Consider the following 10897-nt stretch of genomic DNA (forward strand, 5'->3'; position numbering starts at 1 on the left):
ACGCCTATAGGGCTCCACAATTGGTCCACAAAGCGTAAAATCGGCAATCAAGCGGGCTTGGCTCATTAGTGTCGGGACCCAGGGAGGAGGGACATGTAAAGACAGTCAGAATTCCAAAGTGGTCAGAGCAAGACCTCTCAATTCGAACTCAGTACATAGAACTATATCCGAGTAAAGAGTGATTTTATTTTTCCGAAAGTTACTTGAGTGGATAAGAAGTGAAGCCCAGCTCTGCTCTCGAAGTGCCGATGCCGTCTCTTTGACGGATATTATCACGGTGCTGTGTGGGAACAGAGCATCAGGAGTAGCAGTGCACTCATTTCCTCCCTCGGTCTGTTGGAGACGTCTGAGATCCATTCGCTCGCTCTTGTTTACGCACGCGAAACTTCTTTTATATTTCTGCTCAAATACGGCATCTGTCTTTTGGATACACACACCAATACTTCTACTGAGTGGACATAATATCATATAATCATTTTACATCGATTTTTTTGGATGCACCGATGAGAGATCCAGTTTACACAGGGACTGCCATGGCTTATCACCCTTTCCACGCTCACCGGCCGGCCGACTTTCCTATGTCAGCCTTCCTTGCAGCTGCACAGCCTTCCTTCTTTCATGGACTGACGCTGTCTCACGGCGCTCTTTCCAAACCCCTAACCGACCATGCTCTCTCTGGAGCCGCGGAAGCGGGACTCCACGCGGCGTTGGGTCATCACCACCAAGCAGCTCATCTCCGCTCCCTCAAGAGCTTGGAGCCGGAGGAAGAGGTGGAGGACGACCCAAAAGTCACTCTGGAGGCCAAAGATTTATGGGACCAATTTCACAAAATAGGAACCGAGATGGTTATTACGAAATCAGGAAGGTAAGGACCTTTATTTACTGTTACGTGTGCACATTATAGGCGATCTTATAATCATGCACTGCCGCGTAAGTTAATTTTATTAGGAAATGGTCATAAATGTCATACATACATACATACATACATACATACATACATACATACATACATACATACATACATACATACATACATACATACATACATACATACATACATACATACATACATGTGATGTGATGTATATATATATATATATATATATATATATATATATATATATATATATATATTGTATAAACACTAGGCTATGGCGTAGTGTTTATACATTGGGCCTATAGAGGTGGGCCAAACATGAGAAATAGACTAATTACCAAATTCAATCAATAAATCAACCAATGCATTCATGTGTCGAAACAAATGTGTTTGAAGAGGGAAAAGGTTAAGTGGTTTGGTTAGGTTATAGAACTTTTGTGTTGAATTCAAAGGCCTAGCCTTAGAAGTCTTGGTGTAGCCTACATCCCGCTTGGTTTCCTCAGTGTTTTTGATCATCGTTATTACTCTCGTTTTACTCTATTGCAGGAGGATGTTTCCCCCATTCAAAGTCCGCGTCAATGGCGTTGATAAGAAAGCCAAGTATATCCTCCTTATGGATATAGTCTCTGCTGACGACTGCCGCTACAAGTTCCACAACTCGCGTTGGATGGTAGCTGGGAAAGCCGACCCGGAGATGCCCAAACGAATGTATATCCATCCGGACAGCCCTGCCACAGGAGAGCAGTGGATGGCGAAGCCTGTTGCTTTTAATAAACTGAAGTTGACGAATAATATATCGGATAAGCATGGATTTGTAAGTATTTTGTTGATTTAATTTGATGATGTGTCGATGAAAGATATGAATTAGGCTTTTTAGTAAAACTAACCTCGGCTATTGAAAAGGGTTCAATGGTGATATTCCTATCAGGCCATGTTGTAGACGCAATCAATCAATCAATGCATATTATAATGACGTACGTATGCCTAGAATAATACATATGTAATGTCGTTGAAGGGTATAACATCAGTTGATCCGTTTTTTAACCTTTATTGATAAACAACAACAATGCCTAGAATATCACACGAATATGTGTTGCACTGTATTAATCCACCATGCATCTCCAAAATCCGTTTTAAGGCTCAACAACAGTGGTTGAGATTTTTATTTTTTTAAGTATTACATTCGTGGTATGTTTTGGTGCGTGTCAAAGTATGGGATGAAATCAAGTATAGCGTAGAATCATGTCAAAGACAAGAGGACATACTTTTTCTATCTCTTGTGTTGATTTTGTGAGCCTCTTCAGGCGACCTTCAGGCGTCTAGTTCAACCTTTTTTAGTACGACGATGCATAGATGTTTGATCCCAACGTGTTTCGTTTAAGTGCATTTTGGACAGTAATATTGCAAGAAGGACACGTGGAAATGTTAGCAGATACTCGCTCAATGCTTACATGCAAGAGCAATAACAACTAAGTATCCCAAATGCTTTCCAATGGGTTATTTCCCATGTCTCCATATAGGCCAGTGCTCTGAATATGATTTGAAAACAGTTTTGATTTTACAGTATTGTGATCATTCAGTTATTGATGCCTGCTATTGTTGTTTTTCTCATGTCTAGTGCAGGTTATGCAAATCCAAATCCAAATTATGCAAGCATTACAAGAGCTGTTAATTGCATAACCATGTTTAGGTTATGCCTTTATGAAAAGTTCTTGACATATTTTAAGATATGTTGCAAATGGTGTAAAACATTTTTAGAAAAGTTTATATAAATGCATAATCCCACGTATCCGTGTTATATAGGCCTGGCAACATGTAATAACAACAGCAATAGGCGAATGATAAGGTATAATCATAATTGTGATACATTCTTACAAATAACAAGTTCCACAATAGAAGCAGGATGGTAGACACATACTCGGCCCCAATGCAAAACATTCTCGTCAGTCTTTATTGTCAGTAGGCTTATAAACTCTCGAAATAGTTGACCAACTTTTGTCATAGGCCTACGTTTGTTAAGTAAAATCATGGTTTAAGGAAATCATCGGCCTTTACAAATTAATAATGGATAATTAAACACGGTGTGTCTTTCTTTAGTGGGATGTATACATTTCCTGCCATAACACAATAATATATTGGCATCATCTCAGTTCAAACCAAAACGTTTGATCAGCATGATCACCTTATAACATATTTTATGTTTCTTTGCATTCTCAGACTATCCTGAATTCGATGCATAAATACCAACCCAGGTTTCATATCGTGAGGGCCAACGACATTCTGAAGCTCCCTTACAGCACCTTCCGCACATATGTTTTTCCAGAGACAGATTTTATCGGTGTCACTGCATATCAGAATGACAAGGTAAGCTTCACTTGAACGTGTGTGTGTGTGCGTGTTGTTTCATGGTTTCACAGTTCTCAAAAATCTAATTATAATGGGGATATCATATGTTTTAAACATTTGTACCAGTCTGTTATCTAGACTTCGTTGGAATTTTTACTTAATAACCTATATTATGTTGATGTTAATTAGAATACATGTTGAAAGTGGCCTGGTGGCCTGGTGGCTTGATGGTAAGCTTGTTTAAAGTTTATGATACAGAGTCACAATCGATTAGAAGGCACTTATCTTCACAATGTCCTCAGGCATGGGGATTCCAAAGCGGTTCTGAACAGTCAAAGCATGAAATCCACAAAGGCAAAGCATTAACACAGCTTGGAAAGGCTCAAAAGGACAGACGAAAATTAATATATGAACGGATAGTATTGTTCCTAAATGAACAAGGCCACTTAGGCCAGTATAGGTGTGCAATGAATTATTAAAAAGTAGCATTCAGTATTTGGAAAAATTACATAAGCGTATACTAGTCGAAATGTTAGGCATATAACTTTCCTTTAAGAATAATTGATCAGCTTTAGTAATTACACGTCATCAACAGAGATGCTTGTCTTGCCTCTCCAGAGTGCACGAGCTAACAAACGCAGCAGGCCCCAGCACCACACACTTGCTATTGTCACTTACAATTAATATTCCATCAATAACTCCTGTTGAATCAATGGCATTACTATTATTTGTGGTAGTAGGCCAAGCAATTTAAGAATAGTTCCATGGTGCTTTTCCATGTAATGAATTTTCCTATTTTAAGGATACCATTGTTGATTGCCATGCAATCTCGTTTTCTCTACAGATCACACAGCTCAAAATTGATCACAACCCCTTTGCCAAAGGGTTCAGAGACACGGGAAATGGACGACGAGAAAAGAGGTATTTTATTTTCTTCTATGTTGAATTGAGAAAAATATGACCCTGAAAATATGATCATGAGTTGAAATAAATGTCTCATTAGGACAACACTAATTAGCAGACCGAGCAATACTTTGTAGTAGACTGCTTGCATGATCAAAACTTATTCAATCACACAATACAGATGCATTAACTAATCTCAGTTCGGTCTGCAGGAAGCAGTTAACCCTTCCATCGCTGCGCATGTATGAAAACCGGGAACTCAAAGGGGACCGGGACTGTGCCGACTCCGATGACTCCTCCTGTGAACAAACCACTGGAAGGGATTCGGTTCATTCTACACTGGGACCTGTTACCAGTCCACTGAGGTTCAACCGAACCAGTCGAGGTAAGTCTTCTCATTAAGCACGTGTTTCCATTCATTTGCATGTCCACTAATTGGTCCTTTTGTAGATGTCAGTAATGTAATAAGGCTTGATAAATAAAAATGGGCACAAACCAGAAGGTGTGTTGTTATTATGTGTCATTAAGCTGAGCAGAATGTTTTCTGGGTGATTTACAATTGGATGAGATAGAAAAAATAACTATATTTGTTAGAGAAGATAAGAAGAAAAAAGAACAGAGGATAAATGGAGAAATATGCGTGCTGTGTGATCTTAGTTGCGATAGGCTATTGGTTTAGGGACAAGTTATAAACCTTCGGTAGAACAGGAATAACAATAGCATACAGGATTATGTCTTTATCCACCCTATGCTATTTCACGTATCCAGGGGCACAACTTTGGTTTTAGAAGTGAGGGGGACATAACGTTTATTTTTATTTTTTTATTTTTTTTATTCAGTGGGATAAACACTCCAAACGGCCTACCCGACCTCTTGGAGGCGTACGCATGGTCCTAAAGCAAACCATTGCCTCGTTTTGTATCACATTCAAATAATAAAACTGTGGGGGGTAAAATGAAATTTCAGAATGTGGGGGACCCTGTCCCAAGTGAAGATTGCGCCCCTGCACGTATCCATTGCTCTATAAAGCATGTAGGTTAGGCCTCGTGCATCAGTGTGACAAATGCGCCATCTACTGACATGTTCATAAAACATTCAGTCCCTTGATTACTGTAGTATGCATGGTATTCAGATAATTATTCGATAGTTACGCATTAGATAAGCAACCAAGCACTAAATGATGGCCTAGTTCAACTGCGGAAGCTTTATATAACGACTTTAAACAAAACGTATGCCAATCTTACCAATGGACCATGCATTTTTATGCGAAGAAGAGAAGTGGTTACGAAATTAATGTTAGCACAAAATCACGACTCCTTCCTTGAAATAATATATACGATAATGCCACGCATGTGTTGGTTGTGATTTTAAATGGTTGTAGCACACTGGAAGCTATGCGCAGGCTACTCACATAGCCTATAGTTATTTTTGCTTTGCGTCATATGAGTAGCCTATAAATTACTGTAGTTGTTTTAATCACATTATGTTATTTTCTATAATTTCATTTCGATATTTTAATGGAAGTGTGGAATAATGTTTTACAGACGACAAGAACTGCACTGATAGCGATCAGGAGCTTGACCCACAAGAGGAGCGCTCCATCGCAGCCAGCAGCCCCCGGCCTGAACCAACCTCTCCTTTCAGTCCTAAAGGCGATGACAGCGTGAGAGATAGGCCGCTGCTGGAAAAGAAGAGCGACTACCTGGATTCAAGGAAAGAGAGCGACTCTGTATTTAGTATTCGAAATCTTGAAAAGGACAAGTTAGATCACAAGCACCGCAAAGAGACGGAACCTATAAAGAACGACACGGAAAGTGGGGGCATCAGTGGGGTGAACAATGGGTTTTCTCCTCTGATGGTACAGACGGAGAGCCCATCACACTTCAGCGCGAGTCACCTGCAGAGTCTGGCCCTTTCCGGTTTGCACAGTCAACAGTTCTTTAACCCTTTGAATATGGGACAAATGTTGTTCCACCCCGGACAGTTTTCGATGGCACCAGGGGCATTCTCCAACATGGGCATGGGGCATCTGTTGGCCTCTATGTCCGGAGCTAATGGCCTGGAAAACGGAGGTCTCTCCTCTCAAAGTGCGGGCCCTAGTCCCTTCCCGTTCCACCTGTCACAGCACATGCTAGCGTCTCAGGTAAACATTTACTTCAACTCTAATATAAGCTACTAATAACCTAATAATAGTAATATCTTCCAACAAATTAGCCTACATTATGTAGCCTATGTCAATCAAATGAATTTATAAAGCCCTTCTTACATCAGCTGATGTCACAAAGTGCTGTACAGAAACCCAGCCTAAAACCCCAAACAGCAAGCAATGCAGGTGGAGAAGCACATTTATTTATTTTTTTATTTTTTTATTCAGTGAGATAAACACTCCAAACGACCTACCCGACCTGTCGGAGGCTACGCATGGTCCTAAAGCAAACCATTGCCTCGTTTTGTATCACATTCCAATAATAAAACTGGGGTGATAAACACTATAGTCTATTTCTATACGTTTTCCTTCACAAACTTCTGCAATTAAAACATATTTTTAGAATCACTTTCAAGTGCATTCATAATAAATTATTTCAGTAATCCTATGATCAATTTAATGTAGGTTTATGACTATATAGTTTCACTAGAGAATGACTAAAGGCTACTTTATTGGGCTATTCGAAACAAAATTGGGATCTTGTGCATGCTTTTTTCGATTTAATTGAGAACATGATAATATACTTTTTTATTATGAATAGACATAGGCCTACTTTTTGTAATCATATTAGATGAGAATATTTTATTAGCCTAAACATCATAGACAGAGAGACAAAAATGCAACTACGAATCCAAGAAGTACGACAGGCCTGGAATTCTGTTTGTATAGCATTTGTACATGTATAATAACGCCATTATTTTTTCAACACAGGGAATTTCGATTCCACCTTTTGGAGGACTGTTCCCGTATCCATACAACTACATGGCGGCTGCTGCTGCGGCCTCGGCCCTCCCCAACTGCACCGCAGCCTCCACATTGGGCAGAAACCATTTCCTTACCACCTCCCGACAACGGCTGCGATTCAACCCTTATCAGATGCCCACGTCTGTTCCTCCAAGCACTAACCTGCTCACCACAGGGCTGCCGGGCAGTTTAAACGCAGCATCCGACCTGTCCAAATCAGGCAGCAGAGAAACAAGTCCTGTATCCGAGCACCACAGCCAGAAAGCGTCCAGTCAGAGCACGGCATCCACCAAGACATCTGTGAAGGATTCCACTAACGAACTGATAAATATACAGAGGCTGGTCAGAGGACTGGAAAAACACAGAGAAATGTCTCCTGCCATTGACTCTCAAAAGTGACGAAAACCACCTGTTTAATCAAGGTGTCTTTGACGTCATTATGTCGGATTATATACACAGTTGTGCTGAGAGTTAGATGGGCGGGTGATGTGGGCTGAAGAAGTGATCAACAAGGGAGTTCATCAAATGAGATACAATATTGGTGATATAGATCCCTCGTTTTAACGTCAATGTATAACTGTGTATGGAGAAAATCTAGGCCCCTAAAGGAAACATATGATGTTGGGGCGGTTCGGTAGACTATTGATAAGGAAAAAGCTACATCCCAAAAATGCATTACAATAGATGTCAAAAGGGATGGAAAGTGAGACGCCCGGTTAAACTGATTTCTGAAGCTGTTTTGGAAAAACGTTCGTAACTCATAATATGAACGATTGATCTGATTGAATTATTTATGTTTCCAAGATCCTGTAAGTATCAAATAATACGCAACTTGTTATTAATTTATTCAAATCTGTACATTGGCGTGTATATACTACTTAGTTTTCAATTTGTTGCATTTATAATTTCCCTTTTTACATGGAAATATAGGCTATTGTACATTAACACTATTTAGCGCTTGTTGTTACGAAACCGAATGAGTTTCAAATGTTTGTGATGCATTGCTGTTTATCCTGCCAGTGAGATGATATATGAAGGAAATGCCTGCCACCTGCATACCTTTTTCATATGCTGTTGATGAAACATTGTTTTGCGATATAACGCGCAGCACTGTGCAATTGGCAGGGAAAACTCAGGTTTCTTTTTCACCAGCACTGAAGACTATCAGAGGTAGCTGAATTGGCATCTTTTGTGCTGGTTTATTCGGGTAAATTAATATGCTTTTGTGGAGTTCCTCACACTTTAAATAAACATGTGTCCTTCAGATGTTGTTTTGTATCATTTGCGTTATTTGATTTGTGTATTGTTGAGCTTGCCTCGTGAAATAAGATATTTGAAAGTCTCGATTAAATTAAAACGTAATGACTTAGGTTTCAGTTGTTTTGACATGACACGTTTGATCAAAATCAAAGTTGTGTAATCCGTTTTTCTGTAAAGGAAAACATTACAACTTTTAATATTATGCCTTCTGTTGTGAGTTAGCCTAGGCAATATATCTGCACTATTGTCTAGGCTTGATGTGCATTCCCGGCACCTTAATTGGGAAAAACGGGCTTGAGGTAATGGCTGGAACAGAATGGGTGGAGTGGTATCAAACATATCAAACAAATGGTTCCCATGTGTTTGATGCGATCCATTCACTCCGTTCCAGCGATTATTATGAACCGCCCTCCCCTCAGCAGCCTCTTCTGATTCCCGGTAATACACTTCTGTCCCCGGTCGGTTCGTACATAAAGCATCCGCCATTAAGACTGTAAAGGCATAATTTACCTGCTGCAACCTGATTGGCTGTACGCGACATACAATGTCATGAATATTCATACTTCTCGACATAGATCCGATCAGGTGATTGGTTGAGCCTTCTCACAGATGTTCCACAGAGCCTTCTCTTTATCTAGCTCGTGCCACCAGCATGAGCAGTTAGCAACGACCGAATGACTTGGGAAACTCAGCTTCATCTTGATCACTAAATTAATTGGTAAATTAATTCAAGTCTAACCAGCTAGTTAACAATATATTTTAGTTTCATTGTCCAATCATGAAAAAAAATGAGCCAACTAATTGTTATTTGTACCTTTCCATAAATGGTCTGCTATGTGTTGCTTGATATGAACATGTTCAACCAACTGTGTCAAAGAATAGGTCATGCGTCCACAATTAGTTGGTGGCTACTGCCTGGCCAGTCATCTAGCTAGCTACATTTCAGTAATTAAATCAAATCAAATCAAATTTTATTTGTCACATACACATGGTTAGCAGATGTTAATGCGAGTGTAGCGAAATGCTTGTACTTCTAGTTCCGACAATGCAGTAATAACCAACGAGTAATCTAGCTAACAATTCCAAAACTACTACCGTATACACACAAGTGTAAAGGGATAAAGAATATGTACATAAAGATACATGAATGAGTGATGGTACAGAGCGGCATAGGCAAGATGCAGAAGATGGTATCGAGTACAGCACATACATATTTATTTATTTTATCTTTATTTAACCAGGCAAGTCAGTTAAGAACAAATTCTTATTTTCAATGACAGCCTAGGAACAGTGGGTTAACTGCCTTTTTCAGGGGCAGAATGACAGATTTGTACCTTGTCAGCTCAGGGGTTTGAACTTGCAACCTTCCAGTTACTCATCAAACACTCTAACCACTAGGCTACCCTGCTGAGATGAGTATGTAAACAGTATACAAGTATACATATGAGATAAATAATGTAGGGTATGTAAACATTATATTAAGTAGCATTGTTTAAGGTAGCTAGTGATATATTTTACATCAATTCCCATTATTAAAGTGGCTGGAGTTGAGTCAGTGTGTTGGCAGCAGCCACTCAATGTTAGTGGTGGCTGTTTAACAGTCTGATGGCCTTGAGATAGAAGCTGTTTTTCAGTCTCTCGGTCCCAGCTTTGATGCACCTGTACTGACCTCGCCTTCTGGATGATAACGGGGTGAACAGGCAGTGGCTCGGGTGGTTGTTGTCCTTGATGATCTTTATGGCCTTCCTGTGACATCGGGTGGTGTAGGTGTCCTGGAGGGCAGGTAGTTTGCCCCCGGTGACGCGTTGTGCAGACCTTACTACCCTCTGGAGAGCCTTACGGTTGTGGGCGGAGCAGTTGCCGTATCAGGCGGTGATACAGCCCGACAGGATGCTCTAGATTGTGCATCTGTAGAAGTTTGTGAGTGCTTTTGGTGACAAGCCGAATTTCTTCAGCCTCCTGAGGTTGAAGAGGCGCTGCTGCGCCTTCTTCACGATGCTGTCTGTGTGGTTGTTACCTACCCTCACCACCTGGGGGCGGCCCATCAGGAAGTCCAGTACCCAGTTGCACAGGGCGGGGTCGAGACCCAGGGTCTCTTTCTTGGGTACAGAAACAATGGTGAACATCTTGAAGCATGTGGGGAAAGCAGACTGGGATAGGGAGAGATTGAATATGTCCGTAAACACACCCGCCAGCTGGTCTGCGCATGCTCTGAGGACACAGCTAGGGATGCCATCTGGGACTGCAGCTCTGTGAGGGTTAACACGTTTAAATGTCTTACTCACGTCGGCCACGGAGAAGGAGAGGGGGGGCCGCAGTCCTTGGTAGCGGGCCGTGTCAGTGGCACTGTATTATCCTCAAAGCGGTCAAATAAGGTGTTTAGTTTGTCTAGAAGCAAGACGTCGGTGTCCGTAACGTGGCTGGTTTTCTTTTTCGCGGAAGTTAGAGTAGCAGTGATTCAGTATATTGCCTGCACGAGTGCTACAATCAATTTGCTGATAGAATTTAGGTAGCCTTGATCTCAAATTTTCTCTGTTAAAATAAATCCCCAGCTACAATAA

At 40.8% G+C, this 10897-nt stretch overlaps 1 protein-coding gene across 2 annotated transcripts; it reads left to right on the forward strand.

The window, feature by feature from the left end:
* Window positions 1-60: 60 nt before the first annotated feature.
* LOC112257619 (T-box transcription factor TBX2b-like) lies at window positions 61-8340 on the forward strand. 2 transcript variants are annotated; one of them, XM_042326695.1, is made up of 7 exons: window positions 61-865; window positions 1424-1691; window positions 3095-3241; window positions 4068-4144; window positions 4327-4511; window positions 5671-6269; window positions 7044-8340. In XM_042326695.1, exons 1-7 carry the CDS (start codon window positions 504-506, stop codon window positions 7473-7475), a joined length of 2070 nt encoding a protein of 689 aa, XP_042182629.1. In that variant the 5' UTR covers window positions 61-503; the 3' UTR covers window positions 7476-8340. The 2 variants fall into 2 exon arrangements, with proteins under 2 accessions (XP_042182629.1, XP_042182630.1); XM_042326696.1 differs by having other exon boundaries at window positions 4339-4511.
* Window positions 8341-10897: the final 2557 nt, after the last annotated feature.

Source organism: Oncorhynchus tshawytscha, linkage group LG09, assembly GCF_018296145.1.
Source record: "Oncorhynchus tshawytscha isolate Ot180627B linkage group LG09, Otsh_v2.0, whole genome shotgun sequence".
NCBI lineage: Eukaryota > Metazoa > Chordata > Actinopteri > Salmoniformes > Salmonidae > Oncorhynchus > Oncorhynchus tshawytscha.

Excerpts from the sequence above, each read along its gene's own strand:
- LOC112257619 (XM_042326695.1), top strand. The coding sequence starts at position 504 with ATGAGAGATCCAGTTTACACAGGGACTGCCATGGCTTATCACCCTTTC. Across the intron at positions 866-1,423 it reads GTTATTACGAAATCAGGAAG|GAGGATGTTTCCCCCATTCA; the intron begins GTAAGGACCTTT and ends ACTCTATTGCAG. Across the intron at positions 3,242-4,067 it reads CTGCATATCAGAATGACAAG|ATCACACAGCTCAAAATTGA; the intron begins GTAAGCTTCACT and ends TTTTCTCTACAG.